Source organism: Salmo salar, chromosome ssa15 (genome assembly GCF_905237065.1).
Source record: "Salmo salar chromosome ssa15, Ssal_v3.1, whole genome shotgun sequence".
NCBI classification, from domain to species: domain Eukaryota; kingdom Metazoa; phylum Chordata; class Actinopteri; order Salmoniformes; family Salmonidae; genus Salmo; species Salmo salar.
The window spans coordinates 27,975,911-28,000,107 of NC_059456.1; the positions used below are offsets into that span (position 1 = coordinate 27,975,911).

At 43.9% G+C, this 24,197-nt stretch overlaps 1 protein-coding gene across 3 annotated transcripts in view; it reads left to right on the forward strand.

Annotated features, from left to right (window-relative positions):
• The first annotated feature begins 5,463 nt into the window (after positions 1-5,463).
• Positions 5,464-24,197, forward strand: part of LOC106571166 (beta/gamma crystallin domain-containing protein 1) — a 45,240-nt gene continuing 26,506 nt past the window's right edge. Inside the window, exons 1-8 of one of the 3 annotated variants that reach the window (XM_045695593.1) lie at positions 6,533-6,798; positions 10,199-10,274; positions 10,891-12,386; positions 12,751-14,668; positions 14,843-16,801; positions 17,629-17,799; positions 18,339-18,377; positions 19,453-19,571. In XM_045695593.1, the coding sequence (XP_045551549.1) occupies positions 10,224-10,274; positions 10,891-12,386; positions 12,751-14,668; positions 14,843-16,801; positions 17,629-17,799; positions 18,339-18,377; positions 19,453-19,571 (5,753 nt within the window). In that variant the 5' untranslated portion in view covers positions 6,533-6,798; positions 10,199-10,223. Of the gene's footprint in view, positions 5,768-6,532; positions 6,799-10,198; positions 10,275-10,890; positions 12,387-12,750; positions 16,802-17,628; positions 17,800-18,338; positions 18,378-19,452; positions 19,572-24,197 lie in introns of those variants that run through there. The other 2 variants (XM_014143918.2, XM_014143919.2) reach the window with 2 other exon arrangements.

Below are 24,197 nucleotides of genomic sequence, written 5' to 3' on the forward strand. Positions count from 1 at the left end.
GCCCTGGGACTGAACACCTCCCTCTGCAACTGGATCCTGGACTTCCTGATGGGCCGACCCCAGGTGGTAAGCGTAGGCAGCATCACCTCTGCCACACTGACGCTCAACACGTGGGCCCCACAAGTTTGTGTGCTTAGTCCCCTTTCTGTACTCTCTATTCACTCACAACTGTATGGCCTCGCATGACTCAAACTCCATCATCAAGTTTGCTGAAGACAAAACGGTGGTAAGCCTGATCACATGCGACGATGAGACAGCCTACAGACAGGAGGTCAGTGACCTGGCAGTGTAGTGCCAGGCCAACAACCAATTGCTCAATGTCAGTAAGCCCAAGGAGCTGATCGTGGACTTCAGGAAAAGGGGGAGCACAGCCCCATCCACATCGACAGGACTGCAGTGGAGCAGGTCGAGAGTTACAAGTTCCTCATTGTCCACATCACTAAGGACTTAAAATGGTCCACACGTGCGAAGAGTCGTGAAGAAGTCGCGACAACGCCTCTTCTCCCTCAGGAGGTTGAAAAGGTTCGTCATTGGTTCTACAGCTACAAAGAGTTATACAGCTGCACTATTGAAAGCATCTTGACTCGCTGCATCACTGCTTGGTATGGCAACAGCACCTCCCTAGATCGCATGGCGCTACAGAAGGTGGTGCGGACAGCCCAGTACATCACTGGGGCCGAGCTCCCTGCCATCCAGAACCTCTATATCAGGTGAAAGGAAGGCCCGGAATATCGTTAAAGACTCCAACCACCCAAGCCATAGACTGTTCTCTCTGCTTCCGCACAGCTAGTGGTACCGGTGCATCAAGACACCAGCAGGCTCATGAACAGCTTCTATCCCCATGCCATAAGACTACCAAATAGCAAACAAAATGGCTACACAAATCTGAGTTGACCCTTGTATTTTATTTTTGGACTGTTTCAATGCACACTCACAGAACTCTACACACATACACACACACACTGACACTCAAACACACACACACTCACTTCATTTGCTCACACACACATAACATGCACATACATTTATACTGGCTCTACACACACACGCACACCCACTCATATACGATCATCATATACGCTGCTGCTACTCTGTTTACCATATATCCTGATGCCTAATCACCTTACCCCTATACCAGTGGAGGCTGCTAAGGTGAGGACGGCTCATAGTAATAGATGGAATGGAATCAATGGAATGATATCAACCACATGAGAAACACATGTTTTATACCATTCCATTGACTCCATTATAATGAGCCATCCTCCCCTCAGCAGCCTCCACTGCCCTATACATATCTACCTCTATCACTCCAGTATCCCTGCACATTGTAAATATGGTATTGGAACTAGGGTTGCAAAGGGTCAGAAGATTTCCATGCTTAAATTCATAAAAAAAAGTTAGCTTATAACAGTGAACACTTTTTGTGGGATACACATAAGGCAATTCTAGGTCTTGTGGCATATTTTGGTTAAACTATCCCCAATTCAATGGAATTGCAACCCTCTGCATGCACAGTGCATTCTTCCATCACATGTACAGCTGATTCTCAAGATCTTGCACACTAATGAGATGCTATTGAGCCCACACTACTACACTGTCTGAGCCAAGGACTACATGCTTTCTGGTAAGTTTTGATTACAATACTGGGTGGGGTGAATATATTTTATATGTTAACTAGTAAATAGTAGCCATCTGGCCAAGTTCCCTCAGCGCTCACAACAAGCAACCTCTGACAAAAGTCCCTCTACTTCTATTCGAGGTGAAAATGATGAATCCAACACCTTATTGATAGCAACAGCTCATGGTCCTCCTCGAATCAGAAGTTTTTGTTGACTCAATGGAGGAACGTAGTCAGAGAAATGCTGATGAATGTCTTGCTCGAGCTGTGTATGTAACTGGTTCACCTCTGATGCTCACAGTCAATGTGTATTGGAAGAGATTTCTGAATGTTCTTCGCCCAGCATACACCCCTCCAACCAGACATGCTTTATCTACTAATTTGCTGGATGCAGAGTTCAACAGAGTTCAAATGAAAGTCAAGCAAATCATAGAGAAAGCAGACTGTATTGCAATCATCTCTGATGGGTGGTCGACTGTTCGTGGGCAAGGAATAATTAACTACATCATCTCCACCCCTCAACCAGTATTCTACAAGAGCACAAACACCAGGGACAACAGACACACCGGTCTCTACATTGCAGATGAGCTGAAGGCAGTCATCAATGACCTTGGACCACAGAAGGTATTTGCACTGGTGACAGACAATGCTGCAAACATGAAGACTGCTTGGTCTAAAGTGGAGGAGTCCTACCTTCACATCACACCCATTGGCTGTGCTGCTCATGCATTGAATCTGCTCCTCAAGGACATCATGGCACTGACAACAATGGATACACTTTACAAGAGAGCCAAGGAAATGGTTAGGTATGTGAAGGGTCATCAAGATATAGCAACAATCTACCTCACCAAGCAAAGTGAGAAGAATAAGAGCACCACATTGAAGCAGCCCAGTAACACCTGTTGGGGTGGTGTTGTCATCATTTTTGAGAGTCTCCTGGAGGGGAAGGAGTCTCTGAAAAGGATTGGCCATATCACAGACTGCCGATATGGACAGCCCCATCAAGAGGATCCTCCTGGATGATGTATTTTGGGAGAGAGTGGTAAGCAGCCTGAAACTCCTGAAACCTATAGCAGTAGCCATTGCACGGATTGAGGGAGACAATGCCGTCCTGTCTGATGTTCAAACTCTGCTTGCAGATGTAGGAGAAGAAATATGTACTGCCCTGCCCACTTCACTGTTGCTCCAAGCAGAGGAAACTGCAGTTCTGAAATACATCAAAAAGCGTGAAGACTTCTGCCTGAAGCCCATACATGACACAGCGTACATGTTGGACCCCAAGTATGCTGGCAAGAGCATCCTGTCTGGTGCAGAGATCAACAAGGCCTATGGTGTCATCACTACCGTGTCTCGCCACCTTGGCCTGGATGAGAGTAAGGTTTTTGGCGGTCTGGCAAAGTACACTTCCAAGCAAGGGCTTTGGGATGGAGATGCAATATGGCAGTCGTGCCAACATATCTCATCAGCCACCTGGTGGAAGGGACTTTGTGGATCTGAGGCTCTTTCCCCTGTTGCCGCCATCATCCTCCAAATCCCACCAACATCAGCTGCCTCAGAGCACAACTGGTCCTTGTTTGGGAACACACACACCAAAGCACGCAACAGGCTGACCAATACAAGGGTTGAAAAATTGGTGGCCATCACGGCAAATTTGAAGCTTTGTGAGCCTGACAACAAGCCATCCTCAACAAGGTTGGAAAGTGACAGTGAAGATGAGGCCTGATGATGAGGTCTGATGTTCAAGAGGTGGGCATTGAGGAGGTCCAGGGAGAAGACATGGAAGCCTGAGAGGAAGACAATCAAAGCTTTAGTTTTTAGACTATCATTTTACAGATGTATGTTGAAAACGTTTTTGGGAGATGCGATGGATCATTGGGGATCATTCAATATTTATTTTCTTTTGTTGTTCATTGAAATCATCCCTTGTGAAGAGTCAACTCATTTAATTAAAGTTCAATTCGTAACTAAATTGTTTTTTAAAAATGTATATTGGAAGGATTGAATAATTTGTTATTATGTCTACTTATGATAAGGTAAAAGGTTTATGTTTCTGTCTCCGTATGATATGGTAAATATATCCAATGCAAAAAACATCTACATTTAAATGGTATTAATATTAATTTGCATATAGTTCCGTTAATTCCCATATATTCCCGTTAATTCCCATATATTTCCATTAATTCCCACGGAAAGTTTCCACCTCTGAATATTCCCCAAAATGTGCAACCCTAATTGGAACTGACCCTGTACACTGAACGTACAAAACATTAAGGACACCTTCCTAATATTGAGTTGCACCCTCAGAACAGCTTCAATTCGTCAGGGTATGGACTCTACAAGGTGTTAAAAGTGTTCCACAGGGATGCTGGCCCATGTTGACTCCAATGCTTCCCACAGTTGTGTCAAGTTGGCTGGATGTCCTTTGGGTGATGGACCATTCTTTATACACACGGGAAACTGTTGAGCATGAAAAACCCGGCAGCATTGCAGTTCTTGACACAAACATGTGCGCCGGGCACCTACTACCATACCCCATTCAAAGGCACTTCAATATTTGTCTTGCCCATTCACCCTCTGAATGGCAGACATACACAATCCATGTCTCGGTTGTCTCAAGGCTTAAAAATCCTTCTTTAACCTGTCTCCTCCCCTTCATCTACACTGATTGAAGTGGTTTTAACAAATTACATCAATAAGGGATCATAGCTTTCACCTGGATTCACCTGATTAGTCTATGTCATGGAATGAGCAGGTGTCCTTAATGTTTTGTACACTCAGTGTATAGAGTTTGCTTACTTCATGTTATTTTTAGTGCTACATTGATATTGGTTACTGCATTGTTGGGTTTAGATCTTGCAAGAAAGGCATTTCACTGTACTTGTGCATGTGACATTAAAACTTGAAATTTGAAGATAAAGCTTAGTCCTAGACTAAAAAGATATTTCAATGGAGATTATTTTTAATCCAAGACTAGGTTTAATCTGTGTGTGGGAAACCAGCCCTGACTGTCGGAACAACATTTTCTCCAGTCAGCCCAGTTCTTACTTAATTATTCTAACATAATATTCAAATATGCAATGTTTCATTAGTGCACCTAAAGTAGGCCGATGGTGCACTAAGATCCAGGTGAATGACAAACTGATGCCTGTTGGCTATCTTGGCGCAGGTGAAAAAGCAACAGTGGTGTCGTTTTACCTCAGGGTCAGTTGGCTTGGTGGAGTGTCAATGTAAGTGTGGTAGAGGGTCACAAAGGGATATCCGCGATGTATATTTTATAATATAGCACCATTATGTGATGGGGACGACTACCTATGGGGTCAGTCTAGCATAGACAACCTGGTTACCAGCCCAACCCCCAGGAGCAGTCTGGGCGTTAAGTGTCTTGCTCACAGGCACAAAGGCAGGTGATGGCATCTAGGATTTAATCCAATCCACCTCTTCTGGCCAGAAACATCTAGGCTATTCCTTGTTGGTTGGAAACAATGTGGATTCAACCAGTATGTGCTCAGAGGGCAGCTTTTCTGGTGTGTACAGGTATTTTATAATGAATTGTTGCATATGTAATAGGTCTATGTTCGATTTCCCACAAGTGTTGGTATAAGAACGTTGACTCAAAACAGTGTTTAAATGTTTAATAGGGTTGGAGAGGCGGGTTTCAACTGCAATAGATGAATAATTTATCAGTTGGGGGGTGTGTGTGTGTGTGTGTGTGTGTGTGTGTGTGTGTGTGTGTGTGTGTGTGTGTCTGAGAGTGCTTTACTTTTGTGTTGGACTGAAAGTGTTGCATAACATACTGCCATACCTGCTGTCACCAGTCTTTCTCCCTGGGGTGTGTTACCTGGGCTGGGCAGATTCCAGATGTAGCCTCAGCCCTCCTCTCAGAAAGTCACTCAAACGACATGGATAATGCATCGCTATTGGTTTAATTAAAAAATTGGACATTTGGACTCATATAATGATTTGTTTATGGTATTAGTTTGTAGGAAAAAGTCCTGGTGATGCAGCCATAGGTTACCTCACCTCAGAGAGACGGTGGCCGAGTGAGAGTGTTATTTTAACCGGGTCCTTGCTCAAAGTCGCCCAGGCAACTTCCATTTGACCGATTCCTGGGAGATTTGGAACGGATTCAATAACGGAGGCGTTATCATGGTAAGTACTCCGTCTCTCGCTAATGTATTTCTTTGACTATAATTAGTGTATGGCAGTAGGTTTGGCTGAACTTTGGGATTTGTCTAACAGATGAACTGGGCGTGTTAAATGAGGCGAAAAAGAAAGGAATGCCACACTGACATTTTCGTCGACTCTTTCAGAATTAGTTTACCTGTTGCGCGCCAAGGCTTTTACAAAGGGCACTGTATTTTATGTGAATATTTGATAAACAGCCTAGAGAATGTATCTGTGTGACTTGGGTTATATTTCTTGGTGATATATCAATTGTCTGTTCTATAAATGTTTATTTAGGCCTATATTCTATTATATGTTATTATATATTATTATTTTCTAATTACAGGTAGGCAATGTCTAGCCTATGATTAGGCTATTTCAATGATAAAAACACACATATTGCAAAGCAGCATAATGACAATCGCACTTTAGGCCTAATAGCTGACATTTAAGCGCATAAATAACTTCATTAAGTGGAAAGAAATAGGCTATGTGTACATATTTGTTAATTTGCCTTGTGGCTATGGTCATTCTATTGACAAATAGACAAAACAAACAACAACTACATGTTATCCTGAGGCAGACAGTTATTTGAAGGGTTAACTACAGTTCTCAACTGCTTATGGAAAGACTGACTTGAGCAGCCCGCCAACAGTGGCACACTTTGAAACCAAACGATTCAAAAAAGAAACAGGCAAGCCTACAAATCGAATGCGTCATCTCCCGAGGGAACGTTTGCCGGATATTTTACCACCAGGCTGCGTCTGCGCGCCGTTCCGCACAGAAATAATTATCCAACTTCAGCTCAGCCTGCACACATACCTTCGATTCCGCTTTCAAACCGTCTTCCTCTTGTTCTGCTTGCTTTTTCTGTTGGTCAGACATGGAAAATACTTTTACAAAGAAAACAAGAGAAAGACTATTATCATACTGACTATATTGTGAGACTGACTTATTCTGTACTTGACAGCTGTTCATTTTGGGTTTCAAATATTGGAATTTTCCTATAATTTAAGGTAAGTTGTTCTTTAGACTTCTCCGTCACTGGGGTATGGAAGCAGTTGAACATGCTGGAGGTGTTATCTATCATGTACTTATATTTAGATTGAAAAATACATTTTCATATATAGGGTAATGTGGGGTAACAAGCCCCCCTCCTAAGAACAATGTTCAATTTCTGACACAAAAAAGCTACGTTTGGTAAAACTTTGGTATGGGGATGATTGTCATGCTTAGGCAAGCAAACTATGAAGAGGAGTAAGTGGCTACAGTTTACACTTTTTGGGTTATTTAATGACATTTAGTTTTTAGAAAATTACAGTTTTTCCAAGTACAAGTGTAACCCCCCTGAAGATTACTGTGTTAAAATCTATTTAATACATTTTATTTTGATACTTTTGAATAATTAAAAGCTTTAGTCTAGGTATCTTATTTTAATTAAATACATCAAATATTGAAACAAAATGGCATTGCACATCTCACTATTAATATCCTCACTATGATGAAGTTTTGATGTAAGGCCTCTCTTTTCTTATCGCTCCAAATCATGTCCAAATCATTCTAAAGTGTCTAAAAATGACTGTGTAACTTAATTAAGTTACTTGTAGATGATTTGGACATTATTTGTAAAATACTAATTTAGGTAGAATAGACTTGCATTAGATTGCCGGGGGGGCAGTTGCCCCATTGGAGGGGGGACCAGTTTCCTCCAAAACCCTCAACTTAAATGTTACTGCTTTAATGAAAACTGATTCCTATTTTTCTTTCTAAACAAGTGGATGATTTACATTTAGGCTCCGCTACAGGTTACTACAAGCTTTACTCTGTTGAGTGGGATTGTTGGATTAGCGGACACCTTTTGGTAACATGATATCCTCGCCAGTCCCACGCCCATTCACAAGGGGGCGATAGCAAAGTTTTGATTTTTGTCTTTTCATTTTGTGAAAACAAGGAAGAATTGGTAACCCTTGCTAGTAGCAGCTATCTTTAGCTTGGTTAAAGAATTAGCAAGCTAGCTAGCCTTTTTAGCTTCCCACATATACACGAGAAAAAAATCTGATTTATAATTTAAAAAATATGCCCTAGCAAATATTCTTATATTTGCTGATGATTGAACTTAAAACATTATCGCAGTTTGATATGCTGCTTGTGTATTCATTCCCATATCAGCTAAAACATCACCGTGTTTTGGTCACAGAGTAAAAAGCACAAGGCTAGGTAGTTGGCTACAGCAGTTTCTACCATTTCACAATATCCTGTATTCACTAGTTATTACTTTTAAACAAAACACCTTTTGGGGTGGATTCTTGTTGTTTGAACAATGGCTGAGATTATATTTAGTTATCAATGCAAAATAGGCTACTTTGATGAATTGCCTATATGTAGCCCATAGATCAAATCAAGGAACCAAGCCACACTGCCCCCACGGCTGCAGAAGGAATGATACAGCGTGAAAATGTTCAGGTAGTAAAAAAGTATGTTGAATGCCAGAGCGTATTATAAGAAGCCGCCCCTTTTGTAACAAAAAATGTAATTGCAACACTCCAAATCTTGCGTCAGCGTAGAGCTTGCAGTAAGCTTAATGGTATATACATAAAACATTTATAGATGTAATACAATTATATTATATATATATAAATAAATAACTTTTTTATAAATGACGAAATATTAGATCAACTTAACTCAGAATCGTTTTGTTAGTGACTTACACTACCAGTCAAAAGTTTTATAACACCTTCTCATTCAAGGGTTTTTCTTTATTTTTACTATTTTCTACATTGTAGAATAATAGTGAAGATATCAAAACTATGAAATAACACATATGGAATTATGTAGTAACCAAAACAGTGTTAAACAAATTCTTCAAATAGCCACCCTTTGCCTTGATGACAGCTTTGCACATTCTTGGCATTCTCTCAACCAGCTTCACCTGGAATGCATTTCCAACAGTCTTGAAGGAGTTCCCACATATGCTGAGCACTTGTTGGCTGCTTTTCCTTCACTCTGCGCTCCAACTCATCCCAAACCTTCTGAATTGGGGTGAGGTTGGGTGATTGTGGAGGCCAGGTCATCTGATTCAGCACTCCATCACTGTCCTTCTTGTCCAAATAGCCCTTACACAGCCTGGAGGTGTCTTGGGTCATTGTCCTGTTGAAAAACAAATGATAGTCCCACTAAGCGCAAACCAGATGGGATGGTGTATCGCTGCAGAATGCTGTGGTAGCCATGCTGGTTAAGTGTGCATTGAATTCTAAATAAATCACTGACAGTGTAACCAGCAAAGCACCCCTACACCATCACACCTCCTCCTCCATGCTTTACGGAGGGAACCACACGTGTTGATTATCCATTCACCTACTATGCGTCTCACAAAGACACGGCGGTTGGAACCAAAAATGTCAAATTTGGACAAAGGACAGATTTCCACCGGTCTAATGTCTATTGCTCCTGTTTCTTGGCCCAAGCCAGTCTCTTCTTCTTATTGGTGTCCTTTAGTAGTGGTTTCTTTGCAGCAATCGACCATGAAGGCCTGTTTCACGCAGTCTCCTCTGAACAGTTGATGTTGGGATGTGTCTGTTACTTGAACTCTATGAAGCATTTATTTGGGCTGCAATTTCTGAGGCTGGTAACTCCTTTCCTGTGGCGGTCCTCATGAGAGCCAGTTTCATCATAAAACTTGATGGTTTTTGCGAATGCACTTTAAGAAACTTTTAAAGTTCTTGAAATTTTGCATATTGACTGACCTTCATGTCTTAAAGTAATAATGGACTGTCGTTTCTCTTTCTTTGAGCTGTTCTTTCCATAATATGCACTTGGTCTTTTACCAAATAGGGCTATATTCTATATACCACCCCAACCTTGTCACAACAGAACTGATTGTCTCAAATGCATTAATAAGGAAAGAAATTCCACAAATGAACTTTAGACAAAGGCACACCAGGTGACTACCTCATGAGGCTGATTGAGAGAATGCCAAGAGTGTGCAAAGCTGTCATCAAGGCAAAGGGTGGCTACTTTGAAGAATCTTGATTTTTTTAACACCTTTTTGGTCACTACATGATTCCATATGTGTTTTTCATAGTTTTGATGTTTTCACTATTATTCTACAATGTAGAAAATAGTAAAAAATAAAGGAAAACCCTTGAATGAGTAGGTTTTCTAAAACTTTTGACCGGTAGTGTACATTTTTTAGATGAGACAGATAAAAATTGTAGTCGAGGAAGAGTAGTGGCAGCTAGGGTGTTAAAAAATTGGTTACATAAAGTGGTTTCCGTTAGAATTACACAATTTGATTTTTTGGGGGGAAATGCTCTAAAATATGAATTATTTCCATAGATGCATGTTAATTTGCAACAGAGCTAAATAGTATGTATTTTAGGATGATTATATATTATATTTTTGTTTTATGGTCTATAGGTTTAAATGTTTTAAAGCCTAAAACATGTTCACAAGCGGCATAAAGACTCTGAATGATATGGTACTTGGCTCTTGGGTGAGTTGAGCTCCTATAACAAAGGTATTATTAGTACTGCTGTTGCATGCTTTCATTATGTTGAGAGCTGCACAAAATCTGACATTGACAAAGCAAATAACCCTTGGACTCTCTGACCCTTCCTTCCTTTCGCCTATCTGCAATATTCACTGTGCCGTCCACACGTAACTTACACTGTATACAGTAACACTTACTTAAACCCCGTAGGTACCTACACTGTAAGCAGTAACACTTTGTTTAAAGCCCTTAGGTATAATGCATTATAATGACGTTCTAATCCATTGTAAGACTATAGGCACAAATGAGCCTCTTTACTGTCTTGTTATCCTATTATAATCATCCTGACTAAAATAACAGCCTATTTGAGTCACTTGAAAATTTCCTACATACAGTAGAGAGGGACAAAGCATAGCCTCATAACAAGGCATTGTAAGGGCTCATACATGCTTACAACAAGTTATCATGCATTATACCTGCAGATTTTAAGTAAATGGTTACCACTTATGCTTATGCATGTGCAGCGTATGCATGTGTATTGGCACTGGCAGTCAGTGAGTATGTACTGGTACTGTAAAGACATGTCTAATTAGTTCTCTGTCTGCCTCTACGACTACAGTCTCAGACCCAAGAAGAGCACAGTACTGGTGTCTTGGGCCGGATCGGGAGCTGGTTCTCCCCCTGGAAAGAAAGAGGGAGCCCCAGGAGTCCAAGTGACGACGATGCCTCTCAGTCCCCGACGGAAGACCAGAGCCCCAGGCCAGAAGGAGAGGGGGCCCAGGAGGAACCTGTGAGGGGAGAAGAGGAGCAGCAAAAGGAGGGACAGAATTCCCAGCCTGCCCAGCGGCATCGCTCCAGGGTTTTTGAGGAGTGGAACGCGGCGGACGCCAGAGCGTCTACCCACAGGGACAGCCCCCTCTCTGCAGCCAGCAGCCACAGCGAGTGGGGAGAAAGAGGAGGTCCTAGGGAGGAGGAGTGGTGGATTGCCTCGCAGGGAGAGGAAACGGAGGAGGAGGGGGGAAGGAGCAGTGGAGCGAGCGGGAATCCTGCCCCGAAGAGGAATGCCAGCCATCTGACACGTGTGCTTTCATCTGCCCTTGAAGAGGGAGTGGCCTGGGAGGACTCTGACCGACAGGAACACACCCAGGCCCTGCCCCGAGCCCAAGTCCAGGCAGGCAAGAGGCTGCATGTGTACCTGGAGGAGACGAGCCTGAGCCTGAGCCAGAACAGAACGGACACCCACACAAAGCAGGAAGTGCCCCACGCCATCATCACCACCAAGGTGAAGAAAAGACTTCAGGTGGTTTCCAGAGCAAAATCATCCAAGAGTGTTGACTTGTCATCAGAGAACACCAATACAAAGGAGAGGACCGAGGAGCGCAAAAGGATTTGTCTCAAAGCTGCTATAGGGATCAAAGGTCATAGCAGTTACAGTGCCCTGGTGGGAGTGTCACTGAAGTCCCCTACAGAGACACAGACGAGCTCACAGACCATCCCTGAGCTCTCTGGTGAAGAGGAGTCAGACAGAGACACAGACACGATGGGCCGTAAGAACTCAGGCAGGAGGCGGTCCAGGAAGAACTCCTCCGGAGACGGAGGAGGAGCCAGTTCTCAGGAGAATACGCCCACCAAACCCCAGCCTGGAACCGAGAACTCACCTACATCATCAGAATATAACACACCTAAACCTGGAGACTCCACCCCCTCCTCTTCTAAAGACAAACATGCTTCAGTTCCAACAAAAACACGCAGAGGGAAGGAGAGGGAGGAAGCCCAGGAGGACCTAGACGCACCAGTACACGCCACCCTGGTGGCCGTGGTGGACGGGGAAGGGGACATGGGCGTAGACGTGGTCGACGACACTAGCCCATGCCGGGTGGAGAGGCGCACGGAGAGCGCAGAGTCCAAACGCCGGAGCATGAAGGTGTCACACAGCGAGGTGAAGTTCTTTGCGAAGAGAGTGATGGTGAACTCGGAGCAGCCACTGAGTCCAGAGGGTGATGGAGGACACGTTGCCGTGAGCTTTGAGAAAGGAGGGATGGCTACAGGAAAGGTCACGGAGGGTCATGATACAGCTAAGGGAAAGGGCAAGGTGGAACCGAAGGTGACCAAGAGGTGAGTTGTGTTTACCTGACTACTTGATTACTGTATTGTTGGATAACCTACTTCCTGACTACGCAGTTTAGGAATCAGATGTTATTTAAATACTTAAAAATATCTCTGTTTATAGCAAAAAAAGTTTTCCCTTTACAGGTAGAATATCTTTGTAGTGCATCAAAATATGTCCTACATTTGTTGGCATTTCAACCACTATCTCCACTTAGCTGATAAAGTATTTTCAAAACACTAAATCCATTGAGATAGATTTTGTGTGTGATATAGAACAAATGTAGTGTATTTACAGCTAGATCAATTGAATATCAGGGTTTTTGTTCAAATTGAGACAGAACACATGCTTCTTTGTTTTCATTGGTCACAGACCACCTGATCTAAAGAAAGTGGACGAGGAATCCAAGACTCCTCAGCCTATTGGGCGGATCGCAGATAGGATCAGCCTTTTCGAGGGGAGAGCGATGGGGGTTGCCAGTCCCAGTAAGACTTACCCCAGGAGTGCAGATGTTTCTCCCACCAGGAAAGTCACAGAGCAGCTAATAACAAATGTACACAGAGAGCTCGGGTTGCCAGATCAGCGGGAGAAATCGGTGGAACGTGGCGATGCCAGGTCCAGCTCGGCCCCCCCTGTTCGGGAGAAATTAAAAACGATACGGGAGCGGGTGAGGAACTTTGCAGAGGCTCAGAAGATGGATGATAAAACAATGGTACCCCAAAAGTCCTCTAGTATTGCAGGAATACCTGAAAATTCTACAGATTTCCCTGCTGTGTCAAAGACAACAAAACAGGACATTCAGGGAAAACTGGCCAGCAGGGAAAAGACTCCTACTCGGAGCACCCCGAAGGCAGAGATAACATTGAAACCAGCGGAGCCAGATACCACCCCAGTAGCGGTTATGCCAGTTCCTAAAGCAGATCAGACAGACTCCAAAACAAAGGACAAAGAGGCTACTGAAACAGTGGAGCTACCAAAGAGACCTACCAATATTGACCTAAATACTTCAGTTAAAGGGGGGAGTAGCTCAGACTCAAGCCAGCTGACACCTCAGGTGGACTCAACCAATGTGGTCAGCCCACAATCCAAAGCCAACAGCAGACAAAACTCCAGGTCAAAGAAACGGAAAAGCAAAGGAGGGGAGTCAGCCAATCACCCGAACCCGAGCTGTGACATCAAACAGGAAGTGACAAACACTGAGCAGGAAGTGGTCAACAGCAAACAGGAAGAGGCAGGCACCACAAAGAAAATGGCCACTGCGTTTGAGCAGGACGTTAATACAGTTACATCGCCACAATATAGTCAATCTGTAGACGTAAAATCAGATGTTAAAAAAGAGTCTGTTAGAGAAAACAGACAGCAAGTAGTCAATAAAAAGCCAGCACCCTCAGACAAGCAGAACGAGTCATTGTCAGACGAAAAAGAAAATTCTAACAAACCGTTAAAGGAAATGACGCAATCACCCACACCTCCAAACGTCATCAAAGACAATAAAATGGCTACCTCTGATCCTATCAGTGTAAGAAAGGGGCCCAATGATAAAACTGTAGACATTCTACCCTCACAGAGTTACAAGGGAGAGAAGGCAGAGGGGGGAAGCTCTGAGACGACCTCTACCATTAAGACAAATCAAAATGTTTCCAAGGACAACAGCGAAACATCCCTGCCTTCACATTTGCCTAAGAAAAAACAGACTCTTGTTCAAGACCCCTCTCGTGTGGAGCAAGGCTCACCTGTCCCACACGCTAAAGTCGACAACAGACCAATGCAGCCTGAAAAGAAAGTGGTGGATATGGTAAAACAGCCTGATAAAAATACAGATACAAAGTCAGAGAAGGATTTGCCTTCAGGCAGTAGACAAGACACCGCTGAGACAGCTGCTACTAAAGCTGTCCCACCCTCTGTAGCTCCTATTAAACCTCCAGCCTCACTGACTCCTACACAGCCTTCTCAGTCAGATAAAACTGCCAGTGTTGTCACTCAGATTGATGAGACAGCGATGGGAAAAGACAGTGATAAATGTGCAATCGAGCCTCCTAAGGAAAGGTCGTCTACACGTGTGCCTGAGCAGAAAACAAAATCTTATCGTCAGGACCCTGTATTAGAAAAGCAGCAAACCAAGGCCTCAAAGCAGACCCAGTCTGTAATGTCATCTGAGGCGAAGACAGATAAACCTAGCCACGACACACCGACACACAGAGTGAGGCCTACCCCAGAACCCACCCCCTCAATGCCTAGCACTACAGTGCCAGTAGTAGAGAAGGACACCTCTGTAAAAACGGAAAGCAAGGCCTCAAAAGCTACAGCGGTAGATTCTACTCAGAATCCTTCGGAGACCAAAGCCCCAGAAAAGACAATGGGTCAGGGGGAGAAAGAACTACCTGGGTTAAAGCCGAAGAGATGTGAGGAGCCAAGGCTGGATGTTGGGAAGGAGAACTCCACTGCTGTAAAAACAGAAAGCAAGGCCTCAAAAGCTACAGCGGTAGATTCTACTCAGAATCCTTCGGAGACCAAAGCCCTGGAAAAGACAAAAGGTCAGGGGGAGAAAGAACTACCTGGGCCAAAGCCGAAGAGCAGTGAGGGGTCAAGGCTGGATGTTGGGAAGGAGAACTCCACTGCTGTAAAAACAGAAAGCAAGGCCTCAAAACCTACAGCGGTAGATTCTACTCAGTATCGTTCGGAGACCAAAGCCCCAGAAAAGACAAAGGGTCAGGGGGAGAAAGAACTACCTGGGCCAAAGCCGAAGAGCAGTGAGGGGTCAAGGCTGGATGTTGGGAAGGAGAACTCCACTGCTGTAAAAACAGAAAGCAAGGCCTCAAAACCTACAGCGGTAGATTCTACTCAGAATCCGTTGGAGACCAAAGCCCTAGGAAAGACAAAGGGTCAGGGGGAGAAAGAACTACCTGGGCCAAAGCCAAAGAGTAGTGAGGGGCCAGGGCTGGATGTTGGAAAGGAGAACTCCACTGTAAAGACTATAGCCCCAGAGGTAAAAAAGTCAGAGGATGTGAAGGAGGGGAACACTCTACCAAGCCAATCACAGAGTGAGGACAGAGAAAAGACAGTGATGTTGCCCAATGGAAAGCTAGCAGAGGGAAAATGGGATGCACTTGAACAAAAGTCATCTACTAGTAGTTGTACTACTACTGTGCAAGAAAGGACAGCTGATGACAAGCAAGGAATTGTGGTAACAAATCCTACACCGGTTGTGAATGTCGAGATCCGCCCGGTAACACAACCCGAGACAACCAAAGAGAAATCAACCTTTTTCCCCAGTCCAGGCAAAGCTCAGAAGATACCCTCTTCTACTGAAACCACCAAAAAACAGAGCCCAGTCTCTCCCCAACATCCATCCCTGAATAAGCTCCCCTTACTGGGGGGCGGTGGCAGTGGCTTGCCCCTCCAACGAGACACCCCCTCCAGCTGGCTAGATGTGGACCATCACTTCCCCAAGCCGAAGCTCCTCCGCCCCGCTGAACCCAAGCTCAGCTCATCGGTCAGCGAGAGCAACCTCTTGGACACGTCCGGAGAACTGGACGACGATGACTTCATCGAGAACATAAAACGCCTTGGCGTGCCTTTCTCGTTGCCACCGCGGCAGAACCACCACCACCATCCTCCCAAGCCACCATTCGCAATGCCCGCCATCCGGGAGGACCGCTTCGAGAAGACCTTTGACCCAGAGGAGTTCCAGTTCGGCCTGAGGAAGAGGGAGTTTTCTGGGGAGACAACCCAGAGTCTTCTGCCTAAGCTCCAGAGGAACCAGGTCAAAGGGGAGCTGAAGCCGGCCAGGGCCAGCATCACAGACCGGGACAGGGGCAGCATCCTACTCAAGAGCCTCGACACCCATTCCAGACTCTTCTTGGAGAGGGAGAAGACCACCATAGAGGAGGGTGAGGAGAAGAGGAAGGAAGAGGGCGAGGGGGAGGAGAAGAAAGAGGAGGAGGCGAAGGTGGTGAAACCTCGTATGTCACGCTTGGAGAGGAGCTGTATCCTTAGTAGCCTGAACAGCTCCTCCACCCGGGGCAAGAGGCCCGGAGTTCAACCCCAGATGGACACCACTCCGGGTGGGGAGGTGTCTCCCACCGAGGCTCCTCACTTCCAGCCCAGCCCTTCACCAGTCACTAAGCCATCCCAGACTACCTCCACTTTCTCTGGGGAGCTCAGACAGGCATTGGCCAAACAGCCCAGCCCTCCACCACCAGTCCCCCAGACTTCCCCCACTTCCTCTGGGGAGGCTACCATCCAAAGTCGTAACCTGGGGAACAGGCCCACTGCCCAGACTGCTATGGTCAGTGACTCAGCTTCTCCGTTCCCGTCCTTTAACGACATCAAGCTGCCGGAGTATTTAGAGAAGTACCTTCCTCTCCGAGAGCCTGCTGGGAAACTAGAGCTGAGCACAGGGCAGGAACCGCTCAACTCAGAGGTAGGTTTTCGACAACTCTCAATTCTATTGAGTAGCGCTTGCATCCCACACCATATGTTGAATCTAGCACTTTTGAACATCTCAATGGCAGTGTTTCTCAAACCTCTCTTTGAGAATCCCAAGCCATGTTATGTATTTGTTCTATTCCAGTACCAACACACCTGATACTCTAATCCAATGCTTAACGATTAGTTGACCATTCAGATGTGCGGGTACTGGCAGGTGTTTTGGGGAACACTGCCGTTGAGATGTTTGATCACACACTCTATAGCTTTCAATCTTGATTGAATGGTGTGAAATGCAAGCAGTGTACTCCCGAGTGGAGGAAATACATACATTAGCAATCTAAGGCTCTGCATCTCAGTGCAAGAGGCGTCACTGCAGTCTCTGGTTCGAATCCAGGCTGCATCACATCCGGCTGTGCTTGGGAGTCCCATAGGGTGCCGCACAATTGGCCCAGTGTCATCCGGGTTTGGCTGGGGTAGGCCGTCATTGTAAATAAAAATTTGTTCTTAACTGACTTGCCTCATTAAATAAAGGTTAACTAGGCAAATAAATACTGTAGTTGATGTACAAGTTAATCTGACAAGCACTAACAATCAGCAAAGTTATTGGACAAAAGATTGCTAATGTATGTATTTCCTGTTGATGAGAATAACATTATCATAGAACGCAGACGCTCTGTTCCGTGTTTAAACATGTTATCCTATTTCAGTAATTGTTTTAGTATTTCCGTAGGTTTTTACGGGGAGGGAAGCATGTCTAACTGCCTCACACACTGATCCTTATGTGATGGGTATTTAATGGTTATTGTTTGGTTATAACAGGTTATTGGAGGGATGAAGCCACTTGAAGGAGGTGGTAGAGGAGATTTGAATTTCAGGCCTGGACTCCTAATGCTGGATGGAAGACCTCCGAGTCTTCCTCTGGTTCCTCCATCCTCCCTATTCGAGGCCATGACCCCTCTGGCTGGCCCACTAGGGACTCGTACTGACCATGTAAGTGTGTGTGGGAGAAGGGGATGGATGGATGGATGGGTGGGGGGTGGGTGGGTGGGTGGGTGGGTGTGGGGTTACACATGTGTAATATACATTAAGTTATATGTATAAAACAGTTATATTAATTGACTTAAACATGTCTCATAATAGTCAATAAAACAAACCAAAGTCAAACCATGAGTCCGAAAGGCCTGACCCACAAACAAGTACACAGTACGCAGTCTTAGAAAAGAAAGCTATCTAGAACCTATAAGGGTTCTTTGGCTGTCCCCATAGGAGAACCCTTTAAAGAATACTTTTGGGTTCCATGTAGAACCCTTTGTACTGGAAGCAAAAACAGTTCTACCTGGAAGCAAAAACGGTTCTACTATGGGGACAGCTGAAGAACCCTTTTGGAACCCTTTTTTCTAAGAGTGGACAGTACACAGCATTAACTTAAACACTGATAAGCAGCTCTGGAACCTGGATTTTATGACATTGAAGATAACCATCTAGAATGTCATGATAATTGCAGTATTCATGTGATTTTGGTGTTACAGAGAGAGGCTGTGAATGGATTCCATAGGCGACCAGGAAAGGTAGGCACAGCTTCAAACAGATATTTCCAAAGAACAAGGATAGAATTGAAAGAATTAGCATTAAAACTGGATGGAAGGACAAGCTATTATCTGTGTCCCAAATGGCACCCTATTCCCTACGTAGTGCACTACTTTTGACCAGGGCCCATAGGACTATACAGAATAGGGTGCCATTTGAGACTCTACCATTGTGTTATTGAAGACATCTGTTTCATATGGTTTCGCATCAAGGGAAAATGGGGTTGTTTGAGAAAGGAGCTATACAGATCTACAGCTGGATATGTTTAAGAACAAGCTATTCTGTACTGCCAAGAGCCATTTCAACTCTGTGGTAAAGCATTGCATTGTGGAATCTCAGGGGGTGGGGATGGAAGGCAGGCAGTTAAACATGTACTTTATTTTCTTTATGCTGTTTCAGTAACTGTAGGTTTGCATGCAAGAGTAATAAGGTGGCATCCCAAATGACACTTTGTTCCATATACAGTGCACTGCTTTTGACAAGAGCTCTATGGTCAAAAGTAGTCACTATAAAGGGAATAGGCTGCCTTTTGGGATGTTATATCGTGAGGTTATATAATACTCGAAGATGAGAATTAGAAGTGAATGGAATGAAACATCCTAACAAACTCTCATGGTAGCTCTACCAACTTAGTCACATGATGAGTCACCCGATGAGTCATACAATGTGATGGAATATCAACATCAGATTCAGAAAGGGAGAGATAATGTACTTCCTTTTCTTGATGTCTTGATTAAAAGACAGTTAGTTTTGGTAGTCAGATTAATGGAAGTTTGCTTCTTCAAAAACATATACATCATTTTTTTAAACCAACACGTTTCAACACATGACAGCATTTATTTTTCTGTTGGTATTTTGAAATGACACATGGTGTTTCCATGGTGATGTGTGAGCATTTCCTTCTCTCTTTATGCTTTCTTCAAGAAAATAAAACTCACAGTGCACCTTGCGAGTATCACTTTAGTTTATTAAGCTTACCTTCGTCAGAGCTGCTCATGACATCTTTTTCTCTTGATGTTTTGAAATGACAATGGCTTCCCTGTTCCTATGATTTAGATGGTGTTGTTTGAGCATGACCAGTTTAGCGGCCAGGCTTATGAAGTCTTCAGAGACGTGGTGGATGCCACCCAGCTCCAACTGTCTCCTAGGATTTCTGTGAAGGTGGTGAGAGGATGGTGAGTCACACAGCCAAACTTGCTCTTATTTCCTACAGAGTAAATGTTCTGTTTTCAAAGTTCGAGCAAGGTCTGGAATAGGAATATCCAGTTAACAGAAAAAACACACAGCTTTGTGTGGTCTGTCTGGCGTCTGTAGAAAGCATATTTACATAACATGTAGCGTAGTACTTTCTTGGCAGAGAATATCTGGAATGCCAAGCTGAGTAATTCGATGGTTTCAAATACCATCCCATCCTATGACTCATGTCAGGAAATACCAATGCGTGATAAATTATATTGGCTGTTTATCATTCATATTACTTCATTTCTATGAATCAACCACCCAAAGTTATTGTCCAACATGATAGTGGGACGTGCACAAACAATAAACTAGTCCAAAGTCAAGTAACCTGCGGACCAGTCTGTCCACTCCTTTCCACTCCTTGTCATGCGAAACACGGAGTACAAGGAGTGGAATGTTAGCCAAGCAGGTTCAGGATTTCAGGCTACAGAAAGAGTTAAACGTGAAGTGTAAAACAGAATTTCCAGGTGAAATAAAGACGAGCGGTCTCTGATAGTCAATAAAAAAATGCATCTGGATTAATTCAAGTTGCAACAGAAAGACATCCAGCAAGAGCACAGAAAAAGTCTAATGGCCTAAATCAAATAAATTGTATTTATTACATGCTCCAAATACAACTGGTGTAGACTTTACAGTGAAATGCTTGCTTACGAACCATTCCCAACAATGCAGAGTTTTTAAAAAATTATACAAAATAAAATATTTACTAACACGAGGAATAAAATAAAATTCACGAGAATGGAGTTATTTACATTTACATTTTAGTCATTTAGCAGACGCTCTTATCCAGAGCGACTTACAGTAGTTATATACAGGGAGTACCAGTACCAGATCAATGTGGAGTTATATACAGGGAGTACCAGTACCAGATCAATGTGGAGTTATATACAGGGAGTATCAGTACCAGATCAATGTGGAGCTATATACAGGGAGTACCAGTACCAGATCAATGTGGAGCTATATACAGGGAGTACCAGTACCAGATCAATGTGGAGTTATATACAGGGAGTAACAGTACCAGATCAATGTGGAGTTATATACAGGGAGTACCAGTACCAGATCAATATGGAGTTATATACAGGGAGTAACAGTACCAGATCAATGTGGAGCAGCTATATACAGGGAGTACCAGTACCAGATCAATGTGTAGTTATATACAGGGAGTAACAGTACCAGATCAATGTGGAGTTATATACAGGGAGTACCAGTACCAGATCAATGTGGAGATATATACAGGGAGTAACAGTACCAGATCAATGTGGAGATATATACAGGGAGTAACAGTACCAGATCAATGTGTAGTTATATACAGGGAGTACCAGTACCAGATCAATGTGGAGATATATACAGGGAGTAACAGTACCAGATCAATGTGTAGTTATATACAGGGAGTAACAGTACCAGATCAATGTGGAGTTATATACAGGGAGTACCAGTACCAGATCAATGTGGAGCTATATACAGGGAGTAACAGTACCAGATCAATGTGGAGTTATATACAGGGAGTAACAGTACCAGATCAATGTGTAGTTATATACAGGGAGTACCAGTACCAGATCAATGTGTAGAGGTACGAGGTACAGTGCCTTCGGGAATGTATTCAGACCCCATGATTTTTTCCACATTTTGTTAGGTTACAGCCTTATTCTAAAATTTATTAAATTGTTGTTGTTTTTCTCATCTATCTACTTTCCCATAATGACAAAGCAAAAACAAATTTTTTATATATATTTGCTAATTTATTTAAAATAAAGAACTGAAATATCACATTTACATAAGTATTCAGACACTTTACCCAGTACTTTGTTGAAGCACCTTTGACAGCGATTACAGCCTCGTGTCTTCTTGGGTATGACGCTACAAGCTTGGCACACCTGTATTTGGGGAGTTTCACCCATTATTCTCTGCAGATCCTCTCAAGCTCTGTCAGGTTGGATGGGGAGCGTCGCTGCACAGCTATTTTCAGGTCTCGCCAGACATGTTCAATCGCGTTCAAGTCTGGGCTCTGGTTGGGCCACTCAAGGACATTCAGAGACTTGTCCCGAAGCCACTCCTGTGTTATCTTGGCTGTGTGCTTAGGGTCGTTGTCCTGTTGGAAGGTCAACCTTCACCCCAGTCTGAGGTCCTGAGTGCTCTGGAGCAGGTTTTCATCAAGGATCTCTCTGTACTTTACGCCGTTCACCTTCGCCTCGGTCTTGACTAGTCTTACAGTCCCTGCCGCTGAAAAAAATCCTCACAGCATGATGCTGCCACCACCATGATTCACCGTAGGGATGGTGTCAGGTTTCCTCCAAACGTGACGCTTGGCATGCAGGCCAAAGAGTTCAATCTTGGTTTTATCAGACCAGAGAACCTTTTGGCAAACTCCAAGCGTGCTGTCATGTGCCTTTTACTGAGGAGTGGCTTCCGTCTGGCCACTCTACCATAAAGGTCTGACTGGTGGAGTGCTGCAGAAATGGTTGTCCTTCTGGAAGATTCTCCCATCTCCACAGAGGAACGCTAGAGCTCTGTCAGAGTGGCCGTCTGTTCTTGGTCACCTCCCTGACCAAGGCCCTTCTCCCCCGATTGCTCAGTTTGGCCAGGTGGACAGCTCTAGGAAGACTTTGTGGTTCCAAACTTCTTCCATTAAAATGATGGAGGCCATTGTGTTCTTGGGGACCTTCAATGCTGCAGAACTGTTTTGGTACCCTTCCCCAGATCTATGCCTCGACACAATCGTGTCTCTGAGCTCTACGGACAATTCTTTTGATCTCATGGCTTGGTTTTTGCTCTGACATGCACTGTCAAATGTGGGACCTTATATAGACAGGTGTGTGCCTTTGCAAATCATGTCCAATCAAATTAATTTACCACAGGTGGACTGCACTCAAGTTGTAGAAAAAAATTAAGGATGATCAATGGAAACAGGATGTACCTGAGCTCAATTTCGAGTCTCATAGCAAAGGGTCTGAAAACACATGTAAATAAGGTATTTCTGGTTTTTAGTTTGAATAAATTTGCAAACATTTCTGAAAACCTGTTTCCGCTTTGTCATTATGCGGTATTGTGTGTAGATTGCTGAGGATGTATTTATTTATTTAATCTATTTTAGAATAAGGCTGTAATGTAACAAAATGTGGAAAAAGTAAATGGGTCTGAATACTTTCCGAAGGCACTGTATGTGAGCTCCAGAGTGGCGCAGTGATCTAAGACACTGCATCTCAGTGCAAGAGAGTCACTGCAGTACCTGGTTTGAATCCAGGCTGCATCACATCCGGCTGTGATTGGGAGTCCCATAGGGTGGTGCACAATTAACCCAGCGTCATCCGGGGTAGGCCATCTTTGTAAATAACAATTTGTTCTTAACTGACTTGCCTAGTTAAATAAAGGTTAAAAAAACAAAAAAAAACTAAACAGGGCTGTTGTGGGGCAGGTCGAGAGCTTTAAGTTCCTTGACATCCACATCACTAAGGACTTAACATGGTCCACACACACCCGCACAGTCGTGAAGAGGACACGGCAGCGCCTCTTCCCCCTCAGGAGGCTGAAAAGATTTGGAATGGGCCCTCAGATCCTCAAAAGGTCCTACAGCTGCCCTATCGAGAGCATCTTGACTGGCTACGTCACCGGTTGGTATGGCAATTGCAACGCCCTTGACCGCAAAGCACTACAAAGGGTGGCGCGGACAGCCCAGTACATCACTGGGGCTGAGCTCCGTGCCGTCCAGGACCTTTATATCTGGCGGTGTTAGAGGAATGCCCGAAAAATTGCCAAATACTCCAGCCACCCAAGCCATAGACTGTTCACTCTGCTACCGTCCAGCAAATGGTACCAGAGCATCGGCTCTCGGACCAATAGGCTCAGAGACAGATTCTTCCCCTAAGCCACTGCTAAATACTAAACTAATGCGCTGATCCTACACACACTCACTAGACTATATATACACTCACTAGACTATATATACACGCCATATCATTCACACACACTACATTGGCACTCCCACACTTTGGCACTGCTACTCTGTTCTTTTCTAAATTTTACTCTTATTATTATTATCTATCCTGATATCTAGGTCACTTTACCCTGCCTTCATGTACATTTTTTTACATTTCTTTAACCTTTATTTAACTAGGCAAGTCAGTTAAGAACACATTCTTATTTACAATGACTGCCTATCAAAAAGCTAAATTGCCTAGCTGTGGATTGTGTGTAGCCCAATCACGAGGCATGCCTACAGTCAGGAACACGTTGCAAATCTGACAGTGAATAGCATGAAGCCAAAACAGGCCTTTCACAATATTTCAAATACAATCGCGGGAAAATACAGCTTGGAAAGCAAAGGGATCTCGCTGAAAAGAAGACTAATCTGTCTGTAGGCTACCAAGTTGTCAGCTTCCAAATAGGCCTATTGAGCGAACAGCATTGTTTTACCAAGTAAAATAAGAGAGAGATAAGCTTTTGGCACGAGCGTATCGGCCGTTGCCAGTGAGTGAGCTGAGCACCATTGGGTGAGTCATTGAAACTAGAAAACTTTTTTAGAACTAGAATTTCCTCCTTTCCTCCATCCATTTACACACACCTAG